The sequence below is a fragment of the Malaclemys terrapin genome, chromosome 4 (genome assembly GCF_027887155.1).
Source record: "Malaclemys terrapin pileata isolate rMalTer1 chromosome 4, rMalTer1.hap1, whole genome shotgun sequence".
Lineage (NCBI taxonomy): Eukaryota > Metazoa > Chordata > Testudines > Emydidae > Malaclemys > Malaclemys terrapin.
In genome coordinates, this window is record NC_071508.1 from 126,773,278 (window position 1) to 126,791,593 (window position 18,316).

General features: G+C 43.6%; 1 protein-coding gene across 4 annotated transcripts in view; it reads left to right on the forward strand.

Annotated features, from left to right (window-relative positions):
- The window catches only part of AK7 (adenylate kinase 7), a 53,211-nt gene that overhangs the window by 30,772 nt on the left and 4,123 nt on the right, over positions 1–18,316 (forward strand). For all 4 annotated transcript variants that reach the window (XM_054028445.1, XM_054028444.1, XM_054028446.1 and 1 more), the window contains exons 14-17: positions 3,492–3,560; positions 5,300–5,497; positions 8,935–9,155; positions 15,188–15,346. In XM_054028445.1, coding sequence (XP_053884420.1) covers positions 3,492–3,560; positions 5,300–5,497; positions 8,935–9,155; positions 15,188–15,346 — 647 coding nt within the window. The remainder of the gene's footprint in view (positions 1–3,491; positions 3,561–5,299; positions 5,498–8,934; positions 9,156–15,187; positions 15,347–18,316) is intronic.

An 18,316-nucleotide genomic window follows, 5' to 3' on the forward strand; every position in this document is an offset into this window, starting at 1 on the left:
GTCTTGTAGGAGGTCACTTCTGGGTATTCGTCTGGCTCTGTCAATCTGTTTTTTCACTTCAGCAGGTGGGTATTGTAGTTTTAAGAATGCTTGATAGAGATCTTGTAGGTGCTTGTCTCTGTCTCAGGGATTGGAGCAAATTCGGTTGTATCTTAGAGCTTGGCTGTAGACAATAGATCGTGTGGTGTGTCCTGGATGGAAGCTGGAGGCATGTAGGTAAGTATAGCGGTCAGTAGGTTTCCGGTATAGGGTGGTATTTATGTGACCATCGCTTATTAGCACAGTAGTGTCCAGGAAATGGACCGCTTGTGTGGATTGATCTAGGCTGAGGTTGATGGTGGGATGGAAATTATTGAAATCATGGTGGAATTCCTCAAGGGCTTCTTTTCCATGGGTCCAGATGATGAAGATGTCATCAATGTAGCGCAAGTAGAGTAGGGGCGTTAGGGGACGAGAGCTAAGGAAGAGTTGTTCTAAGTCAGCCATGAAAATGTTGGCATACTGTGGGGCCATGCGGGTACCCATAGCAGTGCCGCTGACTTGAAGGTATATATTGTCCCCAAATGTGAAATAGTTGTGGGTGAGGACAACGTCACGAAGTTCAGCCACCAGGTTAGCTGTGACATTATCGGGGATACTGTTCCTGATAGCTTGTAGTCCATCTTTGTGTGGAATATTGGTGTAGAGGGCTTCTACATCCATAGTGGCCAGGATGGTGTTTTCTGGAAGATCACCAATGGATTGTAGTTTCCTCAGGAAGTCAGTGGTGGCTCAAAGATAGCTGGGAGTGCTGGTAGCATATGGCCTGAGGAGAGAGTCCACATGGCCAGACAATCCTGATGTTAGGGTGCCAATGCCTGAGATGATGGGGCGTCCAGGATTTTCAGGTTTATGGATCTTGGGCAGCAAATAGAATACCCCTGGTCGGGGTTCTAGGCATGTGTCTGTACAGATTTGTTCCTGTGCTTTGTCAGGGAGTTTTTTTAGCAGATGATGTAGTTTCTTTTAGGTAATCCTCAGTGGGATCAGAGGATAATGGCCGTAGAATGTGGTGTTAGAGAGCTGTCTAGCAGCCTCTTGGTCATATTCCAATTTATTCATGATGACGACAGCACCTCCTTTGTCAGCCTTTTTGATTATGATGTCAGAGTTGTTTCTGAGGCTGTAGATGGCGTTATGTTCTGCACGGCTGAGGTTATGGGGCAAGTGATGTTGCTTTTCCACAATTTCAGCCTTTGCACATTGACGGAAGCACTCTATGTAGAAGTCCAGTCTGTTGTTTCGACTATCCGGAGGAGTCCACGCAGAATCCTTTTTTTTGTTGTGCTGGTAGGGAGGATTCTGTGGGTTAGTATGCTGTTCAGAGGTATGTTGGAAATTATTCTTTGAGTTGGAGATGTTGAAAGTAGGATTCTAGGTCACCGCAGAACTGTATCATGTTCGTGAGTCTGGAGGGACAAAAGGAGAAGCCCTGAGATAAGACAGACTCTTCTGCTGGGCTAAGAGTATAGCTGGAAAGATTAACAATATTGTTGGGTGGGTTAAGGGAACTACTGTAGTGGCTCCTTGTGGCATGGAGCAGTTTAGATAGTTTAGTGTCCTTTTTCCTTTGTAGAGAGGTAAAGTTTGTGTTGTAAATGGCTTGTCTAGATTTTGTAAAGTCTATCCAGCACGTCCCTCGGCCTGTGCCGCTTCCCGCCGCCCCCATTGGCCTGGAACAGCCGACCGCGGCCAATGGGAGCCGCGATCGGCCGAACATGCGGACGCGGCGGGTAAACAAACCAGCCTGGCCCGCCAGAGTGCTTTCCCTGGTGAACTGCATGCCAAAGGTTGCTGACCCCTGGCCTAGGAAGCAGTACTGTTGAAAGGGATCTGGGGTCATAGTTGACCACAAGCTAAATATGAGTCAACAGTGTGATGCTGTTGCAAAAAAAGTGAGCATCCTTCTGGGATGTATTAACAGGAGTATTGTAAGCAAGACACGAGAAATAATTCTTCCGCTCTATTCTGTGCTGATTAGGCCTCAACAGGAGTATTGTGTCCAGTTCTGAGCACCACATTTCAGGAAGAATGTGGACAAATTGGAGAGAGTCCAGAGAAGAGCGACAAAAATTATTAAAGGTCTAGAAAACATGACCTCTGAGGGAAGACTGAAAAAAATGGGTTTGTTTAGTCTGGAAAAGAGAAGACTGAGAGGGGACATGATAATAGTTTTCAAGTATGTAAAAGGTTGTTACAAGGAGGAGGAAGAAAAATTGTTTTTCTTAACCTCTGAAGATAGGACAAGAAGCAATGGGCTTAAATTGCAGGAAGGGCGGTTTAGGTTGGACATTAGGAAGAACTTCCTGACTGTCAGGGTGATTAAGCACTGGAATAAGTTGCCTAGGGAGATTGTGGAATCTCCATCATTGGAGATTTTTAAGAACAGGTTAGACAAACACCTGTCAGGAATGGTCTAGATAATACTTAGTCATGCCACGAGTACAGGGGACTGGAATAGATGACTTCTCGAGGTCCCTTCCAGTTCTGTGATTCTATGCGTAGTATTATTATTTGTTATATGTTCACCACCAGCACTGTGCTGATTGCTGTATAGAACACAAATATAAAAACAGCCCCTTTCCCAAGAATCTTACAATTAAAGGATTGTACATCACTTCATTTTAGTTAAGGAAGACAGTGTTTTCAAAATATCCATCCTGGCAAATAAATGAATAAATAAATATACAAACATGGAGTGTTCAGTCCTTCTGTGTGCTGAGCTAATGTATAGTGGTTGGGGGGAAATAGTATAGGAGCCTATTCCACCTATGTAAGAATTCCACAGGACTGCTGTAAGAAAAGAGTCCAGCTCATGGGGCAGCCCAGATCTTCAGTTCATGTAAATCAGCATAACTGAAAATCACTGAAGTCAATGGAGATATGTGATTTACACAAGTTGAGGATCTTTCCCCATGTCTCTAAGCAGGCATTGTCTACACATTAGGAGATATGTCCACCTCAGCCCCCGAAAACAGCTAGTATATGTTCTCTTGCCAGCAGCAGGAGTTGGCCAGCAGATGGTGGGTGTGCATGCTGCTCCTGCACAGAGAAGTAGCAAAGTGTGTCTCATAGCAGAATCCTGCAGTGGCTGGCAGAATCTCTGTGTCAGAAGATGTTCATATACCATAGCTATGTGCAAAATATACAGAGAGAGAGAGAGAGAATGCACCAAGCTAATTTTAAACAATAGAACTCTTTTGACTCTTCTGAATCATGAAGATCTAGCCTCATTTGTGCTTCTTATTTAGAAGTATCTAAACTTTTTTTCTGAATTATTTACCCACCTATCTCAAATGGTGCTGTCAGGATTCATTAGTTACTGTCATTTGACCATATAAAGAACTGGTACTACATAAAAAACAGGTAATGTTACTAGCACCTCTTTAATTAACGTTAGTAATATGGTTTCTTCAGGTGTCAGTGTTAATTATATTGTACTTTCATTTTAGTTGAAGGTGATGAGGAAGAAGAAGAGACAAGAAGCAAAGTGCCTCGCTATGATAAATTAATCACTCCTGGTAAGTTTAGTATACTACAAAGGACAGAGTTTTAAAAGAATACGCTCACCATTAACAAGCACTCCTTCTGTTGCTGGATTTAAGCATATAATGGCCCTAATCTCATTGGAACAAAGATTTGGTCCAGACCTCTAGACAGACAGCAACAGATGATGAAGCACTAACTTCTGAACCAAGCAGCTTCTTCTAGTCATAAATTGAGACACTCGCAGTCCACATTTTTAAAGTGAAAACACGAATAAATCATTGTAATCATTGTGATGCACTATCCTGACCCTGGCAACAGGATTTGCAGGGGAGATCTAAAAACACAGCTATTCCAAGAAAAGAAGAATGACTGTATGACTCTTGCACTCTCAACCCATGGCTGTGCTGAGCTGGGAAGCATTTTTGTTCGTTTTCTGAGTTTTACTAACTCTTATGCTGTACCTGGTTCTATACATTTCTCACTGAGAAAAGAGATGTGACTGCCTGACTTTGCTAAACTGCTTCACCAATTTACAATAGTATATATAAAATTAAATAAATGTGTCCTTATTTCCTTTGACTTTAATGGCAGTTTTATCTGAGGTTTAGGGCTTGTCTACACTGGCAATTTACAGCGCTGCAACTTTCTCGCTCAAGGGTGTGAAAAAACATCCCCCTTAGCGCAGCAAGTTTCAGCGCTGTAGAGCACCAGTGTAGACAGTGCCAAAGCCAAGTTAAAGCGCTGCCCTAAGTCTACACTCGCAACTTATGTCGGTATAACTATGTTGCTCAAGGGCATGGAAAATCCACACTCCTAGCAACACAGTTATACTGATTATCTCCTGGTGTAGACAGCGTGATGTCAATGGGAGGACTTCTCCTGTCAACATAGCTGCTGCCTCTCAGGGAGGTGGATTACCTACACCGACAGGAGAAGCCAACCTGTCAGCGTAGGTAGCATTTTCACTGAAGCTGAATAAAGATATGAATAAAGATTTTATTTTATAAAGAATAAAAATTTGAGACTGTTAAACTAATACAAAGTAAAATGTTTTCACATGCCCTTCCAGTATTTTTCCCTACCACTGTATTACAGATAACAGTGATACTAAATTATATTGCATCTGGCATATTTTATTTTTATGTACTGCTTGGGTGCAAGATAGTTTACTTAATCCAAGCATAGGTACATTTATTTATGAGACTAGAAATCCCAGTCTATAGTAATCCAGTCCTTGAGGTCTTTTGAATAGATGAGTTATTAAGTTTTCCATTCCTATTTACTATTTACTGACCACACAATTCACATAGATCTTTTCAGATTTTACTATTTAAAACATTTTGACTGTTGTGTATAGTAGCTTTCTTTGGAGCTTTAGGACTAGATTCTGACACTGTTACTCATGTTGAGTAGTCCCTTACTCCGCGAATAGTCCTAATGAGTTCAATAAGTAAGGGTGGTACGATGTGGTCCATAGTTTGGAGTTAAACTTTACAGTTTTTAACTGAGATAACTTTGGAACATCAGGGTTCTTTCCAAAGTACTTTTCTTTACTGTTAAATATTGGTGAATTGCTACAGGTGTACAGTTGGAGACAGAGCATTCTGTAATGCCATTTTGTATGGAGAGATTTAAAGATTTGACATCTGTTTCTATTCACTAGTAATTTGGAATTTGTTATTCATAGATGATATCTAGTGATAGCAGAAAAATAAAACAAAAATTATGACATTGCATCCAACTCTCAAAAATATTTGTTTTTTTCCCACAGAATATGTTATTTCATTGAATGCCTCAGATGAATTCCTAAAAAACCGAGTAATGAATCTTCCAGAGAGTGTTGTGGCTGGAACTCATTATACTCAGGACCGGTTCTTGAGAACTCTCAGTCTCTTCAGGGAGTTAAACACCGAAGATGAGACTGTTCTCAACTATTTTGATGAACTTGAAATACATCCACAGTTTATTGGTATGGAATAAAAGCAAACTTTTATATAAACCATTAGAAACATAGTATATTTTTCTTCCATGGAAATAATACAATATTTTTACAAAGATAAAATGGCATATTTTAATGGCCACTGGAGTACAAATCTAAGAACGTGCTTGCACTACTGCAGGAGTGTTTGTTTACTCTTATAATTTGGGGAAATGTACATCTAACTGACATTGGCTCATACAATGTACCCATTTTAAAGGTCCACTTTTGGAGGCTAAGTGAACTATCCTTTTATAATGAGAACACAGACCCCACTATTGATGGTCTGGTGACCACCACTCTTAGTCTACAGTTATTTGCATGCAAAAATGTCAATGGTCTGGTGAATTAGTACAGTAATATCCAGTCCTTGATTTTCAATATCATGACTCCCAATAAACCTTTTCCTCAGCTTTGTTCTCACAAGTCATGATTATATATAAATGATCTGCAACAGGCGAACATGAAGATGGCTAGGGCACTGGAGAGGGAAATCTTGTAATGCTTCTGATTGACTAGGACATAAGGAATTTTTGAAATCCCCACGCCCCAAAAAAATTCTTCCAACATACCATCCACAAAACCTGATCACTGGAACTCTTGGGGTTGGTGAATCTAGCCTGATTATTCAGAAACAAAGTGAGATTAGGATGCCAGCATTGCTTAAAGAAGCTATTTTCAGCCTGTGCACAAAAAAGCTATACCTTGATATGGATAATCACACTAATTATCACCTTGTCTTGAATGTCCCTTTTGTGGACTCAGATTATGAGAACGTTATGGTGAAACAATACTGGTGATACCTGGAGTCCCCAGATGTTTTTTTTCTTCCATTCAGTCCTTGAGGAGACCATCTACAGACCTCTCGAGGTCCCTTTCCAGTCCTATAATTCTATAAATATGGTACAGAGATTGTGCTACTTGTATTGGTAGAAAAGATCATGTGTCCATGTTGATCCTTTCAGATCTGTCACACTGACCATAAAGTGTAGTTGCTCATGAGGGATTCCATTTCTTTTTCCCCTAAGAAGTCCCAGAGGGTAATATTAGGTAATTTTTTGTGTGTCCTGAGGGTTCTTATATTGTATTTCAGAAGCATCTATTCTATTGTCCCTCCCATTCAAAGTGTATAGGAGAGCACATGGGGAAATAATGAAAATATTTGAGCTCTGGTGCTCTCCTACCCCAGTTTTTGTGACCCCTTAAGGGTGCGCCTGCACAGGCTAGGGCAATGATCCTCCCAGCCCTTGTTGAAGGACTTGGGGTTGCAGGGCTCATGCTAGCCCTCTAAAAATAGCTGTGTAGATGGTGCTTGAAGTTGCAGCTTGGGCTGAGCTCAGGCTCTGAAGCCTTGAGAGGGTGGTGGGCTTCTATTTTTAGACCACTAGCATGAGGCCCACAAGCTAGAGTCTAGTATCAGAGGGGTAGCCGTGTTAGTCTGAATCTGTAAAAAGCAACAGAGGGTCCTGTGGCACCTTTAAGACTAACAGAAACCCTCTGTTGCTTTTAAGCTAGAGTCTGTTTACCTGGGCTCAGAGGCTCACTGCTGTGGGCTATGTAGATGTATCCTCTGTGTCAGTGCTAATCTCAGCTCTTATTTAAAAAGACAAGTATATTTCTGAGGCTATGCAGTTAAGTATGACTTCTGTAGCATTTATATTGCAATCTTAACGGTTCACCATTTGAGAAAAATCTTTGCTGGGAAGTGGTAGTACTTAGATACCATGCTGATAGAGGTCTTAGAAATACTTTAGAAGGATAGATGAATAGCAGAACTGGAGACCATGTGATACTGAAGTTTCTATCCATGGTTAATACACCTCTTCCTCAATATAACGTGTCCCGATATAACACAAATTCGGATATAATGCGGTAAAGCAGTGCTCCGGGAGAGCGGGGCTGCGCACTCCGGCGGATCAAAGCAAGTTCGATATAACGCGGTTTCACCTATAACGCGGTAAGATTTTTTGGCTCCCGAGGACAGCGTTCTATCGGGTTAGAGGTGTACTACAGTATTGTTGTTAGGGGTCCTGTGGGGAAAAATAATATGTGATCATCTAATTAAAGACTGTCATCATTCATATACACAAGCGGTAAATTAAGATTGTAGACAACCTTAGTTCTGGAGTGTCTTTACTTTGTAAATTTAGTATTTTAATTTTTTTAAATGTAATGTATTATTTAAAAAACTGAAAAAAGAGAAATTCCATCCTGTGGTATCCTATTGACCCAATCCTGGGTCATCAGCAGGGTTTGGACCTCTAGATCAGGGGTATAGAGCCCTCTACCAGTTGAGGTAATAGAGTAACTGTTAGCAGTAGTATGCTGTTACCTTCTATATGGACCAGCCAATAGATGGGGATGAGACACACACACTTTGCTTGTGGGTATGACAGCAGAGGAAAGCAGAGACTCAGGACTCCTGGGTTCCATTCCAGGTTCTAGGTGTATTCTAGTATTTATAAACCCTTATGCCCCGGCTTGTCCTTCTTACCCTCCCCGAGCCCCTATCCTAACCCTTCCCAGTTCCTTTGCACCAGCCCTCATCCCCCTCCCCATAAAAAACCCTACTTGCTTGGACCTTCCAGCTCCTGCAACCCACTCTCCTTCCTGCTTCTATTCACCTCCTGCCACTCCTTCTGCCTCCTGTCCCTCACCCCCTAGCGTTCATGTCAGGCTGCTCCATGTTGCCTGGGCACCAGTAGAGGCAGTGTTGAGCACAGAGACAGTCACCCTACTCTCCGTGCCAATGTCCACTGCCACAGCAACCCCAGCAGAGTGGAAGAGCAATTACAAGGCACCTTGCTTAGTCTCTGCGGCCTTGTTGCAGCATGCACAATGAATCACTCTGTGGGGATTGTGCATGTACAGTCTACTCACAGATAGGATCTGTGTGAGGATGGAACATCCTCACTACGAATGGCCTCTTTGAGAACTGGTTAACAAGTCTCTCCTAAATCTGAACTGCATTTTTCCCTCAGAGTCTCATCACTTGGCCAAATATGGATGAACTTTTGCAGGGATGGGAAAACACACATTCCTGACAGCAGACCACCCCCTTGCCAAATTTCAAGCCCTTGCTCCAAAGTCTGGGGGTGCTAGAGTTTCTCAACAAAACAGTTGTAAGAATTTGTTTAATAGTGGGCAAAACAATATTTTTTCCTCTCTCATTCTCAGAAATGACAGTCATTTTAGCTGAAATGTTATGTGTCAGCCCAAGCAGACACCTGGCATAGAAAACTTCAGCCAAGGTGGTTAAAGTTTGACACAGTTTATCACAACTGAAAACAGGTTCTTTATAACGGAAAGTGTTGGCCAACCTTAACTAATATATCAAATATATTTTAAAGGTCTCACAATAATCATTGAATTCCCTTTCCCCCATAATTAATGAGGATACTTATGTTCTTTGTTCTTATGTTTAAAAGATGTAGCAAAGTTTGAGGATCCTGAGAACAAATTTATTGTAAAAGAGATCATCAAAGAAACTGGAGAACCTCGAAATTATGGTTTAACAGATGAAGAAAAGGAAGAACTAGAACGCAAAGCAGCTGAGGCACGCCTTGCCAAAGAAGCAGAAGAAAATGCTGAACAGGAGCGTAAAGAAACTGAGGAAAGGGCTGAAAAGTTGGCAAACTGGGAAGAGTGGGTAAGTTAATAAAGTTCTGCACAAACCTAATTATATACCTGTTCTAGAAAATAGCAGTTATGGGACCTCCAGCATCTTATCATTTGACGTCCTTATGCAAAAATGTTTGACTTGGGCATACGTGTGATGCTTGGGTCAGAGCTATGCTTGGGTCAGAGCTATGCAGTGTCGTTACATTTCAAAAGCGTGGTATTTGCTCTGTGGTTTCCTATACCAAGTCGCATATTTGTTTTCATATTTCCTTCATAGGATGTATTTTGAGACCTTTGTTAAAGAATTCAAATGTTAATAAAGTTACAAGAGAAGCTTGTGTCGTTACCAAAATACCCTTAAAACAAGTTTGATGACCTTCCTCCTCCTAACGCCCTATAAATGTCCAGTGAGATTTCAGATATTGATTGGAACACTCCAGAGAAAGAAACTGAAGAAAAAGGGCTTTATTAGCCCTTACACAAGTGTGCCACAGTGAGTTACACCATCACCTTACCCCTCCTCTGGGGATTCTGCCACAGATGGGCAAAAACTACTGCACCATCGGAGCTGCACCAGATGAAGCTTTCAAGTTGATGCACTGAATCAATATATCTCCTGTGTGGACTGTCCATGCTCCTTTTTGGTTACCTTTGCTCACACAATAGGCATAAAGATTCCAGCTGTCTTGTGCTGCTATAAATGGTCTCCAAGTGAACTTTCTGGGTGGTTCTGCAAGTTTCGGCCATTGAAAGTGGCAGAACCCAGGAGAGTCCAAAGATTTCCTCTTACCAACTTTTCAGTCACCTTATTGAGCCTGTGAAATCAAAATTAATTAACATTATGTCCTTTCTTGCAGGTGATGAAATGAACTGACAAAATTGAGGGAAATCCTTTTGTGGAGCCAAACAGTAGCAGTAATAAGCTGCTTTATCTTGCCATTTGTAATTGTCTACTATAATATGAGCATTTTCCTCCTCCTCCTCCATCCTGCCAGGAACTTTCCAGTTTACTTTCTTCTCTCATCTTGTCTGCTAATGTCTTGATTGTCATCTTTATGACTCCACTGATAAGGATTCAACATTTGTCAATTATTTGCAGTACTTAACTCTGTCTATAGAAACATAGGAATTGCCATACTGTATCAGACCAGTGGTCCTTTGTAGTACCTTGGGTCTGACAGTGGCCAGTACCAACTGCTTCAGGAAAATAAACCCTTTAGTAGGCAATTATGGGACACTCTGCCCCCCATGGAAAGTTACCTTATAAGTCTCAAGAGTTAGAGGTTGGATTATGCCCTTATTTTAAGGACTTGAATCCCTTCCAGAGCCCTTGTTTGTTTTTTGCTTAATATTTACTTTTATAACCCTAATATTCATGTTATCTACATAGGTTTAATAATTTTTAGAATCCTGCTAAGTGCTTGGCCTCAGTGATACCTTGTGGTCCTGAGTTGTGCAGGCTAAACTGTGTTGAATTAAAATAGTATTTCCTTTTATTAGTTTTGAATTTGAGACCTTGTAATTTAATTCTCTACCCTCTGTAGTGTACCTACTGTAGTATCCCCTTTTCGGTCCATCCAGCCTTTTTTCCTCTTTTTTTTTTTTTTTTTTTTTTTGCCTACTACATGCAATAAGCAAAGAACAGCAGTTACCTTAGTCCTCCTTCTCCCTTTATTTTCCTAGAAAGATGGAATGAAGCAGGCAAGGAAGAGCAAACAAAAGGAGAAAATCAGGGCAAAGAAAGTATTTGGGAAAAGAAAAGAGGAGAGCAAGGGTCAAAAAGGGCAGCATCAAAGAGAACAATTCCTCCCTTCTGGCCTCATTAGACTGAATACCAGAGGCAGTTCACCACTTTTCAGAGGTTGCGTGATTGGCTACCCATTGAGTAACCTCTTCTCTCAGAAGATGGGTATTTGTGCTAGTGTTAAGACTCTTTTTTATTACCTCTCCCTATGTTGACTGACTTTGTTGGTCACTTCTGAGGGCAGGTCTACACTACGGGGTTAAATTGACCGAAGTTACGCAACTCCAGCTACGTGAATAACGTAACTGGAGTCGACGTAGCTTAGGTCGACTTATTGCAGTGTCTACACCGTGCTCGGTCGACAGGAGAAACTCTCCTGTCAACTTACCTTATGCTTCTTGTTCCGGTGGAGTACCGGAGTCGACTGGAGAGCGATCTGCGGTCGATTTAGTGGGTCTTCACTAGACACACTAAATCAACTCCAGGTGGATCGATCACCACAGGGTCGATCCATGGTAAGTGTAGACATGCACACTCTGCTCAGCTGCTTCAAGTGCCCCAGTGGGGGACAGTAGATCAGATCTGGCCAGGCATATTCCCCAGCTCTCTGTTTTGTATTTGGTGCCCTTGATTTAATCTCCATCCATTGAAGACTTTTCTCCTCCATAAGATTGCACACTTTCCTTCTTGGAGGAATTCTTTTCCCTATCCCACAGAACTTGAAAGATCCTGCTAAAATCACTTTCCTCACCACTAACTTTTAGCAGGTCTTGGCTTTTGCCTTTTTCCCCTTCCTCTCTTGTCTTATCTGCATAATCTTGGATGCCAGGCTGAGGTGTCCATTTGGGCACTCTGTTAGTGCTTGAATGCACTGGAGTTACTGGTAATATGCTTAGCTCTTCTTGCCTGGGAACCACTGCTAGCTCAATACAGTATCTTAGTCCAGTGTGACAAACAAGCTCCAGTGGCATATGTAAACTGGCAAGGGGCACTCACAGCCATCAGCTCCTGTCAGAAGCCTTCTGCTTTTGTGTTTAGGCAGAATCCCATATTGCTTTCCTTATAGCAGTCATCATCAGGGGCAAGGAGAATGTCTCAGAAGTTGGACTTAGCAAAGCATCCAATATTTTGAAACAATGTTTGCATCCCCAGCACACTGCAGTTGAAGTATCTGCGAAGTTCTGATATCTTATTAGAGGTGAACCAGTTGAATAAATGCCCCAGATTTTGGCAAATTACCTAGAATATCTGAGGATTGGAGCATGGAGCTGGACTGCTCCTCACCCACCCATTCTTCAGATTCCCAAGATACTATGGAAAGTCAGGCAGGATGTAATTTTGTTTTTGCCCAAGCGTCCTTGACATCCTTCATTCTCTGACATCATGAGTGGGCTGTCTTTATTTATAGAACATAACTTTCAGACAAGATCTTTAAATCTAACCGGAAGATCCATTCAATACTGCAGTCCAGACCATCACTCTCTAACAGCCTATAAAGATAAGCATCTCTGATAGCTATAGAAAGGCTTTTCAGTGGACAGTGTAAAGTATGTGATGCAATCAGAAGTCCACTTCTAGTACATACTATGGAATCAGGGATGTCTTCCCTAGTAGGACAAGAGAATCACATTGACATTTATTCCAGTTTACTTCAGCACACTCTCAGGTTTTGGTTGGTAGGATTCACAAAAGGTCTTAAGGTGAATAACCTGTAAGTGCATGCCCCAGCAATTTTTTTGGTCCTCTGTAGAGTCAGGATATTATATCCCAGAAAGCAGCTCTTATATTTTTTATAACTTAAATACAGGCCAATAATTCCACAGTGGGTCCTTTTTCATTTTTGAATGTGCTAATGAATCTTTCATAGAATCATAGAATATCAGGGTTGGAAGGGACCTCAAGAGGTCATCTAGTCCAACCCTCTGCTCAAAGCAGGACCAATTCCCAACTAAATCATCCCAGCCAGGGCTTTGTCAAGCCGGGCCTTAAAAACCTCCAAGGAAGGAGACTCCACCACCTCCCTAGGTAACGCATTCCAGTGCTTCGCCACCCTCCTAGTGAAATAGTGTTTCCTAATATCCAACCTGGACCTCCCCCACTGCAACTTGAGACCATTGCTCCTTGTTCTTTGTCATCTGCCACCACTGAGAACAGCCGAGCTCCATCCTTTTTGGAACCCCCTTCAGGTAGTTGAAGGCTGCTATCAAATCTCCCCTCATTCTTCTCTTCTGGAGACTAAACAATCCCAGTTCCCTCAGCCTCTCCTCATAAGTCATGTGCTCCAGACCCCTAATCATTTTTGTTGCCTTCCGCTGGACTCTTTCCAATTTTTCCACATCCTTCTTGTAGTGTGGGGCCCAAAACTGGACACAGTATTCCAGATGAGGCCTCACCAATGTCGAATAAAGGGGAACGATCATGTTCCTCGATCTGCTGGCAATGCCCCTACTTATACAGCCCAAAATGCCGTTAGCCTTCTTGGCAACAAGAGCACACTGTTGACTCATATCCAGCTTCTCGTCCACTGTGACACCTAGGTCCTTTTCTGCAGAACTGCTACCTAGCCATTCGGTTCCTAGTCTGTAGCAGTGCATGGGATTCTTCCGTCCTAAGTGCAGGACTCTGCACTTTGTCCTTGTTGAACCTCATCAGGTTTTTTTTGGCCCAATCCTCTAATTTGTCTAGGTCCCTCTGTATCCGATCCCTACCCTCTAGTGTATCTACCACGCCTCCTAGTTTAGTGTCATCTGCAAACTTGCTGAGAGTGCAGTCCACACCATCCTCCAGATCATTAATAAAGATATTAAACAAAACCGGACCCAGGACCGACCCTTGGGGCACTCGGCTTGAAACCGGTTGCCAACTCTTTGAGAGAGAATGCCCCAAAACTACTCACTTTTAATGTAGCATTTGTAATTGCTGTAACTCTAGTTTGAAATATAGGAGCACCAAGTAGAGCCCTTGCTATCTCTCCATGCATCTTTTTTTTTTTTTTTTCAGGATTAAGCAGTGTTTTGCTTTCTCCTAGACAGAGTTTATCTAAAAGCATAATGTGGACTCTTATGTTAATGAACCCACTGTCTTATCTATGACTGTCTAAAGGCTTCAACCACTCAGGAGTGAAAACTCCACACTGAATATAAAGCGAGTTTAACCTATATAATGCAAAAGCACTTTTGAAATATAAATAACTATCCATCTGCTCTAAGGACAGTAACAAGAAGAAGGCTATATCCAAGACCTCCATTTCCCTCTGGGTAAAAGTTCACATGCTATCTATGTCCATGCTCACAAACCACATCCAAAGTTTATCAAATGTCACTTCTCAGCTATTACAAGCAAGGTGGGTGAGGTGATATCTTAGTAGACCAACTTCTGTTGGTGAAAGACAAGCTTTCAAGCTTACACAGAGCTCTTTTGTGACCCGAAGAGTCTGTGTAAGCTTGAAAGCGTGTCTCTTTCACCAAAAGGAGTTGGTGCACTAAAAGGTATTCTCACCCACTATGTCTCTCATATGCTGGGAACAACACTGCTGCAACACTGCGAACTCCTAAGGTGCATCAACCATGTGGACTTGGAAAGCTGAAGTATCTGCTTCTTTGATTTGGAAGGCAGCCACCTAGACCTCCTCTCACCCATTCAGCAGCCACTACTGTTTGAACCTGACTCTTGCACCAGTTTTTTAATGTGAAAGAGCTGTCCGCTGAGTTCTCCAGAGGTTCTACTGTTTGCTATATCCACCAATAACCAGGTTACTGCTGGGAAAGAAAGGACTATAACACACTTAAGGCCAACTTCAGCAGCTATAACAAGGTGCAACTCCATTGGCACTTAAAAAAACAAACAAACTTGTATGAGCTGTTCTGTAGAATCATCCAGTAAGATCAAAGGGTTCTCTGTGAAGTTCAAAACAGTGCCCAGAAAGGGTCAAGAAGTTTCTGGAACGTGCAAAAATAACTGGGGTTTTTTTTTGCTGGGTCTTGCAAACGTTTTCACCCTTTGGCAATAGGAGCAATGGAAAACATCTTCAGACTCAGCCAATCTTAGATGATAGAGAGGAAAATCAAAAGAAACAGTAGAAGAGAGATGGTCTCATTCTTCACTGGACTGAGTCCTTTTCTTCTCTCCTCCTCCCCTCCCACTCTTGCGCCCCATCCTTCAAATGCAAGAACCACAGGTACAAATTGTTCATACATTTTAAAGAAATGACCAGTATTACTAACTGATCAAGTTTTTCCTACAAGCCACCATTCTAGATTTTGGCAAATGCTCTTTAACAGACGATTGAAATTTTTTAAAATTATTATTACTTCTAGAATAAACGTCTAGAGGAAGTGAAGAGGCAGGAACAGGAATTACTTGAAGCCCAGTCCATTCCTCTAAGGAACTACTTAATGAAGAATGTCATGCCAACACTTATGCAAGGGCTAAATGAATGTTGCAAGATCAGGCCTGATGATCCAGTTGACTTCCTGGTAAGATAATTATTATGTTTTCTCAGATACCTTTGACATGGCCCAAAGGAAAAATGCACTAAAACAGTAGAATCTCTTTGATAGCAAAGGCTTATGAAATCAAAGAAAGAGCCCAGTTCTCTTCCAATTGACACCACTGGCAAATTCCCATTAACTTAAACGGCAGCAGAAGCAGGCCCAAACTCAAATTGCTATTGTTCAGGAGACCAAGAGTTGTTATGAAAAGTAGAGTGTACAGAAACCTAATCTTTTGGACTGGATTGACACCTTAGAAATAGCCCAAGTAAGGGATGGCATGTAGCTGGACTGCCCAGGAGTATGGTAAGGGACTCTCACAATTTGGTCCTGGCTCACCCTCTGTACCAGCTGAGCTGAACTGGCTGATATACTGGGATGGAAGGTTGGGCCTCTACTGCCTTCCCACTCCCCACCCACCACACAGGATCTCCAAAGCAGGTTGCTCACACAGGGAAATAAGGAGGCGCCTTATGCCCCCTTAATACGCTGCACAAACACACAGCCAAGCTCCCAAGTGAGCCATAAAAGAGGATGAGCAGAATTACTGCCATCCTCGTGATCTTACCTAATTTTCCAGTAAAACCATAAATAAAAAATATTTGCATGGAGGAAAGGGGAAATATTAACAGATGCTTTCTCTAAGGGCTTGTCTACACTTAAGAGCGCTGCAGCTGCAACCTTGTAACGCTAAGGCCTTGGCTGCACTTGTGAGTTACAGTGCAATAAAGCAGCCCCGGGCGCCCTAGCTCAGTCCCTGTCCACACTGGCAAGGCACATAGAGCACCCTGACTCCGCAGCTACAGCGCTGCTGGTACTCCACCTCGGCGAGTGGCATGTTTGCTGCGCCCCCTCTGGAGCGCCGCGGCGCCAGTGTGAACGAGTTATTGCGTTACTGCACTGTGATCAGCCTCCGGAAACGTTCCATAATCCCCTTAAGTCAAGTGGCCACTCTTGTCATTGTTGTGAAATCGGCTGCAGGAATGCGGAAATGCCCTTTCAAAGCTCCGTTCTGAAGAAGCCGGCTGCTTATCAGCTCTGAGAAAAGCAACATTTACTGTTTGCTTTGAGTGAGTGAGAGGTGGGGGGAGGGCAGAGAGAGGGGTCTGAACTTACAAGACAGCATGCTGACACACTCTTAGGACCCCAAAAATATACTATCTTTCCCCCGACATACACACTCCCTGTCACACTCCACTCCACTCCACCCCACCCCATTTGAAAAGCACATTGCAGTCACTTGCATGCTGGGATAGCTGCCCATAATGCACCACTCCCAATGCCACTGCAAGTGCCTCAAATGTTGCCACGCCAGTGCGCTTGAAGCTGTCAGTGTGGACAGACTGCAGTGCTTTTCCTACTGCGCTGTACGAAGGCGGGTTTAACTCACAGCGCTCTACATCTGCAAGTGTAGCCATGCCCTTAGACTATGTCTACACTAGAGAGGTTGCATTGGTACAGCTACACGACTGTAACCTCGCTAGTGTAGCCACTCTATAGCCTTGGCTACACTTGCGAGTTACAGCGCTGTAAAGCCGCCCCCAGCGCTGTAACTCACTCCCCGTCCACACTGGCAAGGCATTTGCAGCGCTGTATGTCTGTGGTTGCAGCGCTGCATGTACTCTACGTCCCCGAGAGGAATAGTGAGTATTGAGCTGCCGCTGCAGCACTGCGGCACCGTGTGGCCACCCAATGCGCTGTGAATGGCTACCAGAATTATTCAGCAGTATCCCACAATGCCTGTTCTAGCCACTCTGGTCATCAGTTCAAACTCAACTGCTCTGGCCTCAGGTAACCAACCATGTGACCCATCCTTTACATTCCCCAGGAATTTTAAAAATCCCCTTCCTGTTTGCTCAGCCCAGCGTGGCATGGAGTGCTATCAGCGAATCTTTCCAGGTGACCATGCCTCCACGCGCCAAGCGAGCCCCAGCATGGAGCAATGGCGAGTTGCTGGACCTCATCAGTGTTTGGGGGGAGGAAGCTGTACAGTCCCAGCTGAACTCCAGCCGTAGAAATTACGATACCTTTGGGAAGGTATCAAAGGACATGATGGAAAGGGGCCATGACTGGGATGCCCTGCAGTGCAGGATTAAAGTGAAGGAGCTGCGGAGTGCCTACCGCAAAGCCCGCGACACAAACAGCCACTCGGGTGATCCCCCCGCAACCTGCCAATTCTACAGAGCTGGATGCGATACTTGGGGTTAACCCCATCTCCACTCCAAGCACCACCATGGACACTTCAGAGCTGGGGGGGGGGGGAGGAGGAAAACAGGAGTGAGGGTGGTGGGGCGGATGGAGACACCCCGGAATCCCTGGAGCCATGCAGCCAGGAGCTCTTCTCGAGCCAGGAGGAAGGTAGCCAGTCGCAGTGGCCGGTATTTGGTGGAGAACAAACAGAAGAGCGGGTTCCCAGTAAGTGTTTATTTTTTTGGGAAGGAATTTTTTCAGTGTGGGCTCTTTGGGAGAGGAGGGTTAGGCATGCATGCCTAGTTGCGGAATAGTGCATTGATGTGGTTTATCACATCGCGGTAATCGGCCTCAGTAATCTCCTCGAATGTCTCATCCAGAACGTGTGCAATGTGCTTGCGCAGGTTTATCAGGAGAGCCACCGTGGTCCTTGTCCCAGTCAGGCTAACGTGTCCGTGCCACTGTGCTGCGAGGGGCAGGGGGACCATTGCTGCACACAGGCAAGCTGCATATGGGCCAAGGTGGAAGCCGCATTGCAGTAGAAGACCCTCCCTTGCTTCCCAGGTCACCCTCAGCAGCGAGATATCGTCCAGGACGAACTCCTGTGGAAAATGTTGGGACGGTGTTTGGTGTAGGTGCCCCCTGAAGCTGTTGGCTCTCCCCAAGGCACAGAAACCCAGAGAACAGTGCAGCCCTGAAACAATCAGTCCCCCTTACTCACCATTTTGAGGCTCCCGTGGGATATGTGTGCTCTGTTTCAGACGG